Genomic DNA, 18,373 nt, shown 5'->3' with positions numbered 1-18,373 from the left:
TTATCACATCTGCTTCCTGTGACTCAAACATCCCAAAGGCGAAAGACTATCAGCCTATTTTGTCCTTTAGTTACTGGTCTAAAGGAGTCACCAATGTAAAGGTGTTCCCCAAGTAAAAGAGCTTACGGATGTTGTTTGTTGGTGCTACTTCAGCATTTGCTGTTAATTGTCATCTCTGAGAAATATTTCTCTAGGCACTGAGTACATTCTGAAACTCCACTGCAGTCAGTGCAGGTAAAAACAAAGCTATTACGTGTCTTATGTTAATATTAACTCAGTTAACTTGGATTACCTGTTTTACAATTTACTTTATTCTCCTTCCTGGCTGCATGCTCAACAGTTCTAAGCATAGAACAGGATCAGACTATATATGACTTTTATTTCTTAATACTGCAGAGTAAATAGAATAGAATAGTTCAGTTGGAAGGGATCTTCAATGATCATCAAGTCCATCTGCCTAGTATTTTCAGGGCTAATCAAAAATTAAAACACATTATTGAGGGTAATGCCCGAATGCCTCTTGAACATTAACAGGCATAGGGCTTCAACCGCTTCACAAGGAAGCCTCTTTAGTATACTCCAAGGCCATCTTCTCCATAACTTCTCCAGGCACTGAGGTTAGACAGACAAGTCTGTAGTTACCCACGTCTTCTCTTGTGCCCTTTCTGTAGATGGGTATAGCATTGGCTAGCTCCCAGTTAGCAGGAACCTCTCCAACCTCCTACCAGTTTGGTAGATAGTTGAAAGTGGTCCAGCTACAGTGTCTGCTAATTCCTCCAGCACTCCAGGATGAATTCCATCAGGCCACATGAACTTAGGAAAGTTGAGCTGATACCACAATATTTCACAGCTTGCTCGTATTGCTGCCCTCTGCTCCCCCTACAGGATTTTTATTTTGTTGAGATCTGCTGCATCAACATTATGATCCCTAAGAACATGCATCAGTTTGTCATATTGGAATTTATCTAAAGCCTTCTCAAAGTTAATAGAGAAACGCAGAGAGAAATCCTTTTTTGCTAATGTATAATATCTCAGGCTTAGGATTGCTTATTTTATTCTGACTCTTGAATGTAAACTGATTACAGACTGACTTCCCCTCTCCACTGTATTGCTGTATGTTCCATCGAGAATTGAAAACATTTTAAGGATAAAGCTTATCAAATGTACAGCGCAGTCTCGATTATGGTATTTGGCATCCATAATTGTTATGTAAGAATGAAGATTTTGAAGCTTTCTCTCAAAGTATCCTGTGTGTAATTGGTTAGGGATTTAAGCTACTGTTTTAAAGTACTAAGTGGCTATGGCATTTCACCTACAATAACACCTTCCTCTCTCATGCTTTTTTCTGCCTAGGTTCAATGTCACAACCATCAGATCCTCTCTGTTAGGGTCTGTCTCATTGTATTATCTTCAGAATCTTCATGAGAAGTATCATTTATCCTTGCCTGTATTCTTGCCTGTCTTTCCAGAACATTTATTATATATCTACAGCATGCTTCATCATTTATAATTCTCATATAACCGACTCCCTTTTGTTCTTCAGCAGTTTCCTGATGCTCTATGTACATTGTTTTTTTCTTTTGGCTCCCCTTCTGACTTTGCTGGGCAATTTTCTAAATTCCTTCCATCTCCAATCTCACTCAGTTTCTGTTAATTTCTGTAACCAGCAGTTGCACAGTGTTATGACTCTTCACCCCCACTCACAATGAACTGGTTTTCTGCACCAGTTTTGAAATTCTTCTATTCATCTGATCCTCCCTTTGAAGTCTGTTACACAGGTTTGTTTCATTTTCAGTTGAACTCCCTACAAGAACTTGTAATACTTTGTTTTACATACTCTCAAGCTTAACCTCAGCTCAAGAATCTGTCGGTTCTAGCACACAGAATTAGCTTCAGAACTGTTTTGATATCTCAGTGTATCTGATTCCTGGTTTTCATGCTCACTTGGGCTGATGCTGAAACCAGGCATTCTAGATACTAGAATCACATCTGCTGTTTGCTATCTCAATCAACTTGTTTTCCCTCATACTCTTAAATATAAAGCCAGGATTACTCGATTACACTATGCATACACTGCTTCATATTCCAACATCAGAATTACAAGCAAATTCCCCCTGCTTTTCCTTTCCTTGCCTGATTCCCTCCTCATCTTTTGTAAGAGCTTTTCTTTACATCTTGTTGGAAGACTTCCAAAGGGAATAAGATTAAAATGGAGAGTCCAGATGGCAAGGTGTGTAATCATGCAGATCATGTTCTCCCAGTACTGATGGCTAGACTTTTTTTTTTTAATTTCTCCAAATCATTTGTATTATCTTTATTCACATCACAAACATTTTATATTTCTATTTAGTAGTTGGCTATCCATTTCTTTTCACAGTTTCCTTACATTTTCAAGTGTTTGCTCTCCTCCAACATTATGGGAAACCATCTCATTTTACAGGAAATTCTTGTACCACATATGGTAAAATCTTCCATTTATGTTTTCTTTTCCCCCATCTTTTGCATAATTGATTTTACAGCAGGCAATCACTAGCTTGCATTAATTTCCGCAGATGGATAATTAACCCCAAACTGGTAATTTAAAAATCATATTAATAACTAAATTAACAATTTTCTTTGATTTTCGTATTTCTTTAGTACTAGCTATGAAGTTTCAGTAAAAAAGGAAGTTTAACAAACTTCTGTATAGTTATGGAATTCCACTACAAAAAAAAAAAAAAAAGGTATAAAGAAAGTTAGAGATGTAAATCAAGGAATAGAAGAAGAAAATTCAGGGTTAAGATGCTTCAGCTTACCCTCTAAATGACTGTAACAATTTCAAACACTGCCAAAATAACACAGTTTCCTCTAGCACCATTCTCTCATATAGCTGAACCATTTCAACTGAAGCTTCCCAAATGATTCAGCTCGAGGCAGACACTCAAAAATCAATGTGAATGTTTTAAATTTGGCAAAGTTACAAGCATTTAAGAAGAGGATCTCATAACAGTAAATACTTGGCAATCTGTGCTAGCGGCGTCCTCATTTGCCTGAGCTATAACAACTTCCCTGATCAGAACTAGCAGCTGCTTCTGAGAAGCCACTGCAGTGCTGGCTGCACATCAGTACCAGGTAACACAATCTTCATGCAGAAAATATCTTTTTTTTTTTCCTATCAGGACAATGCCCTGAACAAAACAAAGCCTCTCACAGGAGCTTGTGAAAGCTCTGCTCTTGCCATACTGAGAACAAGACAGGGCTGAGCATTAGATAGAATGAGGTAGGGTGGGAGCAAGCGATGGATTACACAAGCTGATTGTTCCTTCCTACCTTCAACTACTGTGATTCTACATCCGAAGTGCATAAATGCTATCAGCGTACACCCAAAGCTCCAAACCTGCACGTACATCTGCTTTAGAGAGACAGCTACTCCATACAATGCTGACAGTGAGCCAAGTGATGCCTAGCAGAACCATGCAGTTAAATGGATCTGCAAACCCTTGACCAGAATCAATTAGACCTAAAAGGAGGCAAAATTTCACAAGATTGACAGATAGCATTTGTGAGAAAGGTTTCAAGAATACACAACAAAATGAGGAAGAAAAATTCTGCTTGCAGCACAATGAAAACTCCAAAATGGTGTACTACAGCTTCATTAAAACCATTTGCTTTTAATCATTGCCATACTGAATTCCTGAGTGGAAAATATTATTGGGAGGAATTTGAAAATGGAATTAATTTGTTATTTGCAGATTTCCTTTGTGAAAAATACTTGGTGAGATTATACATACACATAAAAGGAATACCAAGGAATGAGCTTGACCTTGGTATGCAAGGTGAGGAATAACAAATATGCAGGGAGGCAGTTTAGTTCAGTGATGGAAAGGACACTGGCACAGCTTTCTATGTTTCATACAGTGGGATATCTACTATTAATGCTCCGATCTTCCTTACTGAAGAATTGTCATTATTATTAAAACAATTCACTTTCTTTGTTTATGACTAACAGGGCCCTTCTAATTTTTTCGAGTTATTTATTTTCTGTGACGTAAAAAGCAACAACAAGCAAACCTCCCAAAAGGTATTACCTAGATCTAGTATGCAATTCATTTTTCATGGTGAGCCAAATCAAAATAAAAACAAAACAAGCAAACAAACAAAAAACCAAAACCACAAAACCCTACAAAAGACTCATGTCATCCCAAAACTGCAAAGGCATTTTGAATCTTGGAAAAGGATAATTTCATTGCTTTTGTGTATTATGCCACTTCTTTGTTGATGCGGTTGGCAAATTTTTGCACTCCCAGAATGTTTAGTGTTTAGCTCTCTGAAATAAGCATCACTCATACACTCCTACATCTGCTTTAAAGTAAATTCTAAATATAGATATCTACCTTGAAACAGCAAAAATGTACTCCTTCTAGAGCATGTATTTCAATTCTGGTAGCTTCCTGGGATGCTTTTTACTTTGGATGCAATATGAAGATGACGGAAGGTGGTTAGCAAGGTTTTGATCATGTATGGAGTGTCTTTGTTTTAAATGTATGGGATGCAGAAAGAAATACCCTAAAATATCCCTCATTCCAGCACTGCAGCTGCAGTCACGGACTATTGCTTTAGAATGGGTAATATCTATCACACTCTGACCACAATTTTTAAGTTCCTAATCAATAAAGTAATTCACTTTGGTTGCAGATGCTTCCTTAAAGATAACTACTATGAGAGACAACCGATTCTGAAGTGTGCAGCAGCAGCATGTGGCACTGAATAATGCTGGCAGCTGATACTGCCCAATCTAAGAGCCTGCATGGAGCATTTTTTGCTTAACATGGAAATGTGTCTGTATCTATAGAAACACTGACCATCTGTCTGTGAATGTGAACTCCATAGCTCCCTCCATATTTTCATCAGAAAAGCTGCAAAGATTTACATTCTCAAGGCAAAGCAATCATCCCTGTTAAGAACTTTCCCTCTTGCACCGAGGACAGCAGAGAGAAGCCGTGAGTTGGACAACACCAGCAGCTGACTGCAGTGAACTGGAACTGGTTGCATGCAACACAAACTGGGCATTCTGCATGGCCTTCAGGAACAGTACACATAGTAGAACTGCAGATATAGCCCTGGGTTAAAATCGTATTGAGCATGCTGATTTTTGCAAAATTAAAAGCAAGATAAACAATAAGACATTTACCTTCCACATCAAGGCACCTAGGTGGGCTATCTGACCAGATAAGGTTATACATGCACTCAAGGAACTCTGCCCCTTCTAGTTTATATCCAGGAAAGCATTGATAATACACCACTGTTCCTACTGAGAAGGAGGACTCGAACTCAGATATGTTAATGTAACTATGAGGAAGAACCAATGGCCTCAGGCAACCTGCAAATTAAGAAGAAGGAGGTATCTTTTATTACAAGGTGCTTATCTTATTCATTTTAACATACCCAGAAAAGAACTCCTAGATTGAAGAGTGCAATATTTTTCACCTTCTCTACCATGAATGGCATGACTGCATGTTCTCCCTCAGATACATATGCCTCGTTATTCTTTTTGAAACTCTTCTATTGTTTAACCCACATGCTTTGTTAGTATGGGATTCAGTCTCAACAAATCCAAGGAAGGTTTACTGAAAATTACAGTATTTTGTTGCACAAACATTCACTGCTTTAGCAGATGGCAATTTCTTTTTGAGGTAGAATCTTCAATAAATAAAGACTGTCATTTATATAAACCATGAGTTTTATTTCTCCTCTTAAAACAGTCGGGTAGACCTTAAATATTCAAACTGCTCTTGTGATAAAGTGCACACAACTGTAAAAGATCTGCAGACAGAATTAATGATTTTGAGGTTCCAAACTGAGAAAGTCTAAAGGGATGTCATTTCCTATGAGCAGTCACATGATAAACATTGAGCGAGGGCTCAGATCAGACTATCAAAGGTTTAAAATACCTGTTATCAACAGAAATACTAAATGTAGTCAGCGGCTCCATTCTACCTCTAGAATTACTCTCAAGGGATTTGTGACATGGGTGGTACTCAGCTGTGACAGTTAAGTGGTCACCAGCTGTGTTTGGTGCAGCAAAGAAAAGGAAACAGCAGTGAAATGAATAGATGGCATGACTTTCTGACAGGTTATTCACGTATATTCAAGGCTTGCTTTGAGGTGGCGTTTAGAGAAGATATTGTACTAGAGAAAAAATAAAGGCCTCATGGCATTAGAAATGACCCACTGGATAATAATTGTGTTGATTTTTAAATTTGCAATAATATCAGGGAAAGATGATTACTAATCAGGGAATGATCAATATTACAAGGTCAGGAGACAAGCAGGGGTTTCATTATGGCAACACAGAAACGGGTCTCTTGCCACTACAAGAAATTTGTGAAGGATATCTACAAAGGCTCACATAATGTTAAGTCTGACAGAGAAACTAGAACCAGAGTGAGAGCATCTCTTGTAAGACAGTAGCACTGCTGTGGATGCCCAGCTGCTGTCTATAAAGGAAAGGTCTCCACAGTACTTGAAGTGATTATTTCCTTCCAATGGCCACTTGAGGAAGAGGGATGAAAACAAATGCAAATAGAACAAAGCTTGAAAGCTTTTTCCAGCACACTTTACTAACAGAACAATGACTCTGACAGCTGTTTTACTAGTGGGTTATCTCCTTGCACTAGTATACCATAGGCATCCTATCTCCTATTTACTGCCTGTACCCCAGTCAGATATGCCCCTCACATTAACTGCTCCTGCAAACCAGGCAGCCTGCAGAGCAGGATGACATGAGCAGCCTCCAATGGGACAGAAGGGAGGAGTGCTGCCTGCCCAAGCTTGCATTATACTGTGGAAGGTTTTGCCTTTCTGACTCAGAAGTTTAATGCCACCAAGGTCTTTGCAGTACAGGACCAAGATTTAGTGGAATTTGTAAAAATTCTAAGGGTTTGTGAAAATCCCCAGTCTCCAAACACCTCCAGCTGCCTGGAAACTTCCTTTTGACATTTTTTTGCCAAATAATTCACATCATTCCAGATCAGTAATTATCATGACTACTGCATGTCAAAAATAGTCTGAGGCTTGATTTTTCTCTGTTCTACAATCCTTTCCCATTGTTCTGTCAGAAGAAAAAGACATCTCAGCATCATGAGACTCCTGCCTGTTTTAATCAAAGGGCCATATAAATGTAATTGTCAGGCTCCCTACCGCAAGTATTTGAGAGCCTTTGACAGTATTAGTGCCTAACAAGGGCAAAAAAAAATTCTGGAGTTAATTCTGTAACAGAATTATAGAAATTAGCAAAATACAGAAGATACTGGAATCTGAGTTATCTATTTTTTAGCTATCTGATAGTCACAGCACTTTGCTCTCATGCAATTGACTTCATAACTTTAATTAGCATGGCCTTTATTTTTAAAAGCAGTGAACATTGAGTATTGAGTAGCAGCAATTGATTGCTATTTATAGTATAAATACAGCAACTGAAGAAAGTAACCCAGGGGCTATTTCTACTTTCCCATTTAATGCTGGCTGTTACAAAATTTCCACCTGGATCTTTGGTAAATACAGTACCTACAAATCCACCTTGTTTGAGTTCACCTCACCTATCTGCACATCCTAACGTCCTGTTTTTCAATCTCTCTCTTTGGGATGATGAGTTGGCATGGGTTAAGCCACTCTTCTCCTTAGCACAGACAGATAAAATCTTTCGATGCTCTTGAGCTGGCCAAGCTTGAATTGGTTAAAAGGCAGTGGTACTAAGACATGCATGTCAGTAAGGTGATATTAGAGCTGACTGGGAGTTAATTCTCATTAAATAAAGCTGGCTTACCCCCAGTGACTTCTTGCAGTTGAAGCAAAGCTGGATTCTCAAACTACTAATACTACAAGTTCCATGACCAATGGTTTTTCTGGACAAAATCCAATCCTGAGTTTTCGGTCAATACCAATCAGTTTAATGGACTGTGAACCCAACTATCAATTCTGCTGAAAACTCAGAGAGATGAACAGGTTCCAGGATCTTCTCTCCTCTACCTGTGCCCACTGCGCATGGCAAACAAAGGTAAATTACAGCAAGAAGCTTAAACCTCTCTATAAATTGGCTCAAAAATTTCATCTGCCCATCAAATCATTTGCTGATATTCTGATTTAACCTTGACTTCTTTTAAAAATGCAATGCATCTCTGCAAGATTATAAACTATCGGATAAAACAGTTCATAATTCAAGCATGGATATGTTCAGAAACCAGTATCTTCTTTTCTGCAGCAAGCAGTGGGGTGGAGAAACCAAAGTATCTTAGAAGAAGAGCTATTCAAATACTCTACAGTGGGACTGAAGAGACCACTGTCATCCTTAAAACTGCAGGAAGAAATACTGGCAGGCTATCACAAGGTGCATGAGCTATAAAACAGGATGTTCTGGTGTACTAAACCTTGACAAATGGGCAGATTATCCCAAGTTCCATCGTCTTGACAAATTGAAACCATGTTGTCTAAGTCAGGGTAACGGATCTGGAATCCTTCATGACAGCTGATTATTAACTTATCTCCAGTCCTGTAAGTCTTGTTATGAATCTCTGCATCTTCAACATGTGGAACAAGGCAATCTGTGACTTCATAAAGAAAAAAATTGACTTAATTAAAAATAGCACGGCTAGCTATTCAGTAATCAAGCTCTTAAGCAAAAATTATCTGTTAATATAAGTGCTCTGCTTAAACCATTTGGACAAAATGTATTTCAGCAAATATATACTTTCCCTAGTTAAGCATCAGTTACAAAGTCTATAGTGTGGTACTAGAATCTGATGCGTTACAGTAATGGATCATTCCCCACGACGTTTTTAAACAAACACAATTAAGGAAGACTCCTTTTAATTTTCTCCTTCCATTCATCAAGTGCAAATTACACCACACACTGTGACTACACGACGGTCCATGCGACGGCAGACTCTTTGACAGCACCAAGGACAAGATGAAAGAGGAGATAAAATACAGATACGAACAAGGAACAAAGGGAAACTGCAGTGTTAGCAGAGAGACAGAATGAAAATCAGGTACAGCTACAAGGGCTTATCCAACTCCATTTCACAGAGTTCATTTTGAGAACGCATTCATGTTAATCTCATTGATTCTGTTTTAAATCAGGCCATTTTATGTGCCTGAATTCATATGCCTTTAGAGGGTGTGAGATTTTAAACAACTAAGTGCCATCTCAAGTGTTTGTAAAGGCTCTCAAAAAGTGGAATAGCTACAAACCTCCAGTGATATATAGTCATGGGCTCTCTTACCTGTCTGAGATACATTTGTCAAGCACTATAATCAATTCAAGGTATGCTTTGGTGCCAAAAACACCAAAATATAAAATAAAACCCACATGACTACAAAAATGAAAGATGTCATGAACAGTGGAAGGAAAGGGTGAGGCACAGTTAAAAACATTCTGCTAATACTGAATAATTAAGAGAGATGCCAAGAGGATATGAAGGAATTGTCCAGGTTAAAAGTTCATCCTCCACATGAATGCACAGTGAGACTAAACAGAAGAGAGGAAAATATCACATACTGGCAAAATATAATCAAAATTATCTGGTTTGCTGCCAGCAGTCAATCCATGACACAGATGGGGATAAAAATTTCCAGGCATCAAAACCCACAAAGTGGTTTAAATAACAGCAAGCAAATAAAAATATTGCAAGCCTGTTCTATGCTGTTTTTTTCAAATATTTCTACCAAGGAGTAATCACCTTCATTTAGGAATGTGGTATTTACTAAAAAGAAGTTTCAGCAGTCCTTTGAGACTTACATAAAAGTGAAAGTTTCTGCCATTTTCAGCAGTAATTCTTGGTGAAGAGGTGGAGGGAACTCCAAGTTTGGTCTTAGCAGGTTACAGCAGGCGTGCACAAAGTAAAGCAACAACTTGCTTCTTTGTTTAGAAACACAACTTTAACCGAGATAAACTGCAGTTTTGCACAGCACATGCAAACTACTAAGAGCAAACATATTTCATGATGTTTTCATAGAATCATTACAGTTGGGAAGGCCATCTAGTCCAACCACCAGCCCGTCCCCACCATGCTGACTAACCACGTCCCTCAGTGCCACATCTCCACATTTCATAAACACCTCCAGGGAAAATTTCATTTATTTAGGCAAAGTAGGTCATTATTACTCTGAGATTCAACCATTAAATTTTACTAATATGAAGTGGAAGGGTGTTGCTTCCCCATTTAAAATGTATTATCCAGTGTGACTTTATGTTATAAAGATGGTTTCTAAAAAATACAGTACATGCCTAAACTTCAGTATTGGGCTCGGATACATTATTAGTTCAGAATTTCCCCATTCCTCTTGCTGCTTTATAGGTATCAACTTACAGATGTCCAAGTCTGGGATGATGTGTTCCTTGCCTACAAAATGCACTAAGCTAAGGATGTAGGCATCCCTGTTCCAAGACTGAGCATTTTTCACTCTTGCTGGCAAATTAATCAGTGAAGCAGACAGCAGAGGTTGCCCCATAAGAAATGCCTGATGCAAACCTCGTCTACTGTCATGCAGAGGCTGCCCCGGGCACTTCCACGGCTGGCATAAGATGGATGGGCATCCTGCTCTGCAGCCCTGCAGGAGGAGGGCTGAGATGGATAATGGAAGATAATATCAATGAGCAGCTCACTCTCTTGGCACAACAGCTTTCTGTTGCTACACAAATAAAAAAGACGTATATATACACTGCAGTAACATATGAGATTTCACTTCCAAAGCGGGGGAAATTGATTCTGTAACAATGATCTATAACAGTGACTTCATTCTCATTATTCCAAATAACAGCTATAGATCGAATCACTTTAATCGGACAGATGCTGGTGGAGAACAGTGCAAAGTTGCTCACTGTACATTTTATGCTCACTAGATCCTGGCTGGCTTTGATAATGGCCCTATTACAAGCCCCAGCTAAGTATGGGACTTCCATATGACAATATTACAGCGCTTTTCCTGTTGCCTCGTGAGCAAATGGTTTCCCACTGGCTGAGTTTCTATTGTTTAGCACTTAACCAGGAATAAGTTGCAGATGCCATCTCTCTGCAAACAACTGGATTAGCTGGCACAAACTCTGTTTGGAAAAGCTGAGAAGTTCTGGTCGAATTTTAAAATGTCCTGTCCTAGAAAATAAACTGCTTTATTTCAAGTACTTTTCTGCAAACCCACGGAAGCCACTAAACCATTTAACAATGTACATAGTCTTTAACCAGCATCAAACAGTAATGGTTATGACTGACATTCTTTTCTGCCACTTTTACATGATCTGCTTATATTGAATGTGTGAATATTAAAATGGGTCAGCTAAGAGCATGCCCTAGTTAGGAACACATTTCTTTTCTTCCAGAAAAGTGGTCCTTGTGCAGGTGGGGGGCAGCTGGCAGGCCCCACACTGATGTCATCCTGGCCTATGAAGATGCACATTAGGAGTCCTTGGCTTCAGCAAGCCATGCTCTCACATGTCAAAGGAGGATATTTTTTAGCATGTAGGATTTGTTAAACTCAATAGTCCAAGTGCTTCAGTTTGTATGCAAACAATACAATGGAACATTGAATCACAGAATGATAGAACAGTTTGGGCTGGAAGGGACTTTAAAGCCCATCCAGTTCCAATCTTCTGCCATGGGCAGGACTGCCACCCACCAGCTCAGGCTGCCCAAGGCCCCATCCAGCCTGGCCTCAAGCATCACTCAGAGATGTTCCTTCCAGTACACAGGGAAGGAGGGCCACCCTCTCTCCTTACAGTAGCATCTACAGAGTTAAGGTAAACTCAGCAGGAGGGCTATGGAAATAGTCACAAAGAATGTACAGGAACAACTCATCTGCAAACTATCCTCTTAAAAACAAACAACTAAGATCCAAATTCTCTCTTTCAGTAGTATTGAATCTATACTACTGTGCTAGTAGAATCATTCCGAAGATGGAAAACATGAGATTTCAGTGCATATTAAATGCCTTCCTTGCTGCCTTTGCTTGTATTCCAACAGTGCACAACGGCTTTTCCCAAGACTAGTGGCCATCACACCAAGCACAGATTACATACATCATGGGGGGGTGCGCGACAAGGCTTAAGAATCAAACACTGGGCAAGAGTGTTAAAAGATGGAGATAAAAAAAAGTCTTCGGTCATCTCACAGATCCAGGGACAAAGGCTAAGAGAAATGAGTGCTAAATGTCATATGAGGAAATTGTGCCCAAACTGTGCTCTAGCCCGTTACTTTTACTGCCAGTTTATCATCCCTGCCACTGGGAGAACGAGGCACTGAGCACATCTCAAAGGCATTTGCATGAAGGAGCACTGGGAGAGCAGGGCACAGTTCTTCGCTTAGTTGCTATCCCCACACAGACTGTAAATCTAGATTCAATCTCATAGGAAAGAGGCAGCATTTGTTACAAGTAGGGCAACAGTCTCAGCAGCCACATTATCACAGTGGGAGAAGATTAGATTAAAGTGTGAACAACACGACATATTGCTCTTAAACAGTAAATACAAAATTCCTACCTTAGAGCTTTGGCATTTATGTGCATAACTGCATTAGAATTGATGGAAGTTACACTCACAACAGGCCATAGATCAGCACGAGAGCATAACTCTAAACAAGCCAATTCTTGACAGTGCATTTACTGGCACATAGTCATGCAACTTCATTCTTGCACTGACACTTAAAATCTCCTGCCACTTCACAAAAAATGACAGAGTTTTAAATCCAATTAACTGGATGAAGAACAGTTTTAAGATTGATTACATTCTGAAACAAGTTTCTTTTCTTCCTTTTGTAAATACCATTAACTTGTGATTAGAGATTATTCTAGCAAACATAAAGACAATCATACTTCATAGCATACAGGTATAAAATCATATGTAACTACCCTTAGCTGAACCCAAACTCCTGAAATTAACTTAAAATCAACTGCAAAGTACTGAACATTTTTCCTGTTCGGGCTCAGATGGCAGTGTTTGACTTTTACATGTGCCATATGGTACCAGAGGCATGGAGTTTGTACTCCAGTAGCCATGGCAATCAGCCTCTGCCTGAACTGGGTGAATGTCATACAACGCTTGTTTCACCCTGTGACAGGTCAGTCACAAATGTTAAAACATTAACTTTCTACTTCAACAGCAATTGTTACAAATTTCAAATTTCTTTTCACATGCCATTATAGAATTTCTTCTGCAATGAAGACTTCTATCTACATCAAAGATAAATCACAGGTAAATCACAGAATGGCTTAGGTTGGAGAGGAACCCTAAAGCCCCCGGAGCTCCACCCCCAGCCATGGCCAGGGCTGCCACCTCAGCTCAGTCTGCCCAAGGCCCCGTCCAACTTGACCTGGAGCACCTCCAGGGACGGGGCATCACAGCTTCTCTGGGTAGCCTGTTCCCCAAAAAACTGTGCTGACTGCTCCTTGACTGCTTTGCTCCTGTGCCACGCTCCTGCGCCACGCTCCTGCACTCCCTACCTCCCCATCGTGCTCCTTCCTCGTGATTCTGGTCCTGGTACACACAAGAACCACACTGAAAAGCACTTCAATAAATGGGTAGGTCCCCTGGATTGCCACTGAACTTTTGCTTAGTATTTCTTCTGAATCACTCGTTATATTATGCATTGGAAAGAAGAATTAATTTGGTCTTTTTTTTTTTTTGAGCTAAATCCTAAGATTGTTTTAACAATACCTGAGGGAAGAACCATTAATCAGGAAAGCACTTAGGCACTTGCCTCACTAAATCCTATATCAGGGTCCTACTCTTCAGTCTAAATAATAAAAAGTATTTTTCTGTATGCTTCATTTTGGGAATAGAAATTTAAGAGGACTAATCACATAATTACAGCTATGCTCAAGCTTAAGTGCTTTGCTTGATCAGAGCACTGGCTTGCAATCGTTTTTAAGTGTTCTGTGCTGAAAAGTAATGATTATCTCTTAAGCACCTGTTGCCACATCATCCATCACGTTCTTATCTTCCAATTTCTTTCTTTTTTTAAAAAACAGTTGGAGGAAATTTTGGTCACAGTGATATTAGTGGCGGCTCTGCTGTTGAAGGCATTGTGATCTGAAACCTCTTTCACAAATTTCCATAGATTTGGACTGTTGGGGCTGGGAAGAGGTCTCAGCATTCAGTAAAGCACTTAATATTCAATAAAATAGGTCAATGCTTATTTTAATAATGTGGATGATACAGGTGCTATTTCAAAATTACTATTATGGTAATTCCATCACTATTTTTTTTTGTGGTCTGTAAAAAGATCATACCATGTGATACAGTGTGGAACACCAATATCTAAACACATTAGTGCCTTGATAATCTTTTCCTTCTTCCAATAGCCTGACTGTATCTGTGGCTACATGGCTTGAGGTCATTATTTTCAACAGGAATGTATATTATTAGTGAGGCTGATAACTCATTCATGTTTTGGTTGCGTGCTGCACTAATTTTGACATTAAATGTAGCACAGCTCCAAATAATTTTGTGACTTGTGCCAGGGTTTCATCCTATCTACATATGTACTTGAGGCTTAGGTATCAATATTTCTCAGCAGTATCGCCTGATAAAATGACCACCACTCCCTTTCTTCCTATCAAGTTAATTTCTATCAGCTATGACCTATGAATGAATTCAAACTTGCATATAATTTCAACATTGAAAATCAAGTAAAATCTGCTCAGTGCTGCGGGCAGGGTGATTTAACCACAGGATTTGTTTGCACTGCACAGCCAGCTCCCTCTTGATACCAGCAGTCATAGTTGTCATTTGGACTTGCTCCCATAATTTGCCCCTAAACTCAAAGGGTATAGAGTCTATACTCCAATCTGTTTGCCTATATGTTAAATCTCATTTGAAAGTACATCCAAGTCTTTACCTGGTGTCACAATCACCACATCGATAATCTATCCTAGAAGAGTTTGGATGGGCCATAATTCTGCTAAATGTTTCAGAAGTTCTCAGTATCGTTCCTGCTAAGACCACTGCATTGTAGCTCCACAAAGCCACTGAAGAGCCGTTCTGTCTGAAAGATAGGCTGACCTGTGTGCCCCATTTCTGGTTCCGTCTGTGACCGCTCCACCAGTTAGGATCTGTGCTGTTCAGTCACTCTTAGGCTTATTTTCCTATGATCACCCTCAAAACAGACAGCACATTCTCATACAACTTATGAGCTGGTGCTACTAGCCTGATTGCCTTTACGTTCTACATATTAATTGTAATGTCAGTGCATATCAAAAGAGAGCTCAAGACTGTATCCCTCATGACTCTGTTGCCTATGGCATATTTTACCAAGACCTCTCCTTGGCCATCTGGACAGCTACCTGAGAGACCACGGACTACTCACCAATTATTTCTGGCTACTCTCCCCAGTACTTACTGCATCATATTGACAGGACTGTCCATGCTGAAATCAGTGAGGCAATTGCTGATGTCTTCAATGGAAAGACAACACTAAAATGTGCACACCTGATTTAACTTACACGTCTAATGTCTGTTGATTTTAATAGCTCTGTTGACCGTAATAATACAACATAAAGAACAATTTATAGCTTTAATATACTTAGTGGAATAAATACGCTGCCTGGGGTGTATTTTTGCCCAAAATTTATATTTACGATATTCGTATTAATCCTGCTTCTAAAAATTCCTGGAAGAAGAGAGTAATTTAATGCCCTAATTAGTAAAAACCAAATACAAATCCAAAAATGCACTGCAATAAAAATAAGTTGTTTTATGTATAATAGTCTGATTTATCTCAAAGTAAACTTCTACAGTGACTTTACATTTTTTCATTTCATGCATATTTGATTTTCTAACTCAAATCATGCACATGCCATAAAATACAATTGTTTAAAACTCCTGATTAGCAGGAGTGGCAATGGAAGTTAATTATATTTTCCTAGTAAGATATTACAGAAAGAAGTATTAAGTAGGCAGTTTTAACAAATAGCTATAAACAGTTTACTGATAAGAGATTGTTTTCTTCTTCTCTCTGCATCAATTTGTAACTGGGTAGAAGGATTACACGAGACTCCTTTATGTCCTTTTCATACACATACACGCACACAGAACCTCTCACAGTACAAACTTAACAGAGGAATGGTGACTATGGATGGGAAACTCCAGTATGTATCAAATAAGATCCAATAAAATGGACTCCAGCCTGCTGTGGTTTGTGCTGAGACACAAGGACAAGGTACACATACAAACGAGAAGCACTAACACTGGTGAATTGCTTTAAGAGAACTGACTTACCTTCTTGTAGGCACACAGGTTTATCACTTGGTTTCCAGCTCAGGGAGCCATTAAAGTGTCTCACACAAAGTTTTTTTGAAGTACCATTAAGCCTGTATCCTTCTTGGCAATGAAACCGGACTACCACGCTTTCAAAGAAAACACCTGCACTGGGTGTCTTGTATCCATGTTCAGGAGCTCCAGGATCCGCACAAGCATGTAGGTCATCAAACCCTACGTCAGACAAAGATACAATCAAACCGTGTTCATGCAGCCATAATCACACCTTGTCTAGGTTTCCCCATTGGTTAATCTCCATATGGGCCTTACGTCTGCTATTAACATTCATTACCAACCATATATGGGTACTGGGTGCTCCAGACTTGGGAGAGGACCAGCCTTCAGCCACAGGACAAACATATGGGGGACAGAAATATTTCTGTCCTATTAGGTAACTATGGAGAAAGCAAGAGCACAAGCATTCCTCAATAGCTGACCTATACAGAAATTAAACACTGACTCAATCTCCCTGTGGGGATGGCACACTAATGTATCTGTAATTATTCCTGGGGACTATTGGGTTCTAGAGGCCTTGTACCATTATTGGAAAGAATAATAATGTGCCGGAAGCAAAGTGGAAAAGGAAATAAAGAAAAGGGTATGAAGCCTAACTGCATCATGCATTTAAACAGAAGATAAGCTGCCAGGTACAGGGACATTTTTAGTTGTACAGGACATCCACCAAAGGGATAAAAGACACTCTAATGCTGGAGATATGTGTTTTCCCTATGAATCTGGCTTGGTGGCCCTACTAAACTCTTAAAACACTTTTATGAGAGTGCTGTATTACAGCATTCATGCCAGAAGGGATTTTGTAAAGCCATTTATATCCATAAAACTAACTGTAAAATAACAAACAAAAAGCCAACAGTTGCAATCATTAAATGGGACTGTTTATCACTTAATCAAACCTATTTCAACATCATTTGCATAAAGTGAGGCTTTTTTTTTTTTTTTTTTACTGCAAACTAGCCATGGTTTATCACAGTACTGAACAAGTACTGCATACTGAAAGAGCAAAAGAGTTTTGCTGCAGAAACAGCATGGGGGCAATTAATGCTGGTGGGAGAGGTGCTTGAAAAACTCATAAATCGTCGCATTTTGTCTTTAATGTTTTGATTTTAAAATAATAGCACTGGAAAGCCTCAGCTACTTCCTGTATGATAAGCACAAAGCGCCTCTGTCGTACAGTCAGGGACAATTAAGGTATTATGATAGAAGACTTTTCAAAACAAATCTGTTCCCCAGACCACTGAAAGGCTGAGAAGAGCCACCAGAAGGCTGATTTTCCTGATTCCATTTCATGGGTCAAGGTCACTGTATTGAACCCTCCCAGCAGGCTACCATTTCCAGCGATTTGAGAGCAGGATGGCCAGAGCCCAGCACGAATGCCCAAATCCATGCAGTCATCCCTGACTCCAGCCTCTGCAGTGCTCACATATCATGCACATTAGTGGCATTTCAACTAAGGAGATGCCTCTGGCGTTCCCTCTCTTCCTGCTGCTGAACCAACACAAAAGGAGCAGAGAATCTTGGAACGGGTTGGGTTGGAGAAGATCCTAAAGCCCACCCGGCCCCAACCCCCAGCTGCAGGCAGGGCTGCCACCCCCCAGCTCAGCTGCCCCATCCAACTTGTCCTGGAGCACCACAGCTCTATGAGCAGTGCCAAGGCCTCACCACCCTCTGAGTAAGAAATTTCTTGAGCATCTGCTCTTAGCCAGTTTTACTCTTCCATACAGTAAAGTTTATCACAAGGAGAGATGGGTTAGTGCAATAGCCAAGTGGAAAAAATTTCTGAACTTCAAGTCTATTCATCTGCCGCACGGCTCAAAATCTCCAGTGCAAATCATCTCTACAGTTTGCTAACAAGATGAGCAAGGAGAAATACAGTCATGCTCATGAGATTACATACTGTAGACAATACTTAATAATGGAGGAGGGCTGTCCATTTTTACTAGAGATTAAAAAGAAGACTCTTATTCTTCAAGCACCAAACTTACATCATTCAATAAAGTCAGTGATGATCTTGATTAATTTCCCATTAAGCGAAAGGATAATATGACATTGTTACAGTCAGAAAGATTAGTGCAG

General features: G+C 39.5%; 1 protein-coding gene across 1 annotated transcript in view; it reads right to left on the bottom strand.

Annotated features, from left to right (window-relative positions):
* Positions 1-18,373, bottom strand: part of SUSD4 (sushi domain containing 4) — a 73,195-nt gene that overhangs the window by 16,773 nt on the left and 38,049 nt on the right. The window contains exons 2-4 of the mRNA XM_031591744.2: positions 16,244-16,456; positions 8,406-8,585; positions 5,171-5,359 (exon numbers count right to left, since the gene is read on the bottom strand). Coding sequence (XP_031447604.1) covers positions 5,171-5,359; positions 8,406-8,585; positions 16,244-16,456 — 582 coding nt within the window. The remainder of the gene's footprint in view (positions 1-5,170; positions 5,360-8,405; positions 8,586-16,243; positions 16,457-18,373) is intronic.

The sequence above is a fragment of the Phasianus colchicus genome, chromosome 2 (genome assembly GCF_987193195.1).
Source record: "Phasianus colchicus chromosome 2, bPhaCol1.hap1.1, whole genome shotgun sequence".
Lineage (NCBI taxonomy): Eukaryota > Metazoa > Chordata > Aves > Galliformes > Phasianidae > Phasianus > Phasianus colchicus.
The sequence above is the reverse complement of the archived record's forward strand: the minus strand, read 5'-3'. Positions and strand labels throughout refer to the sequence as shown.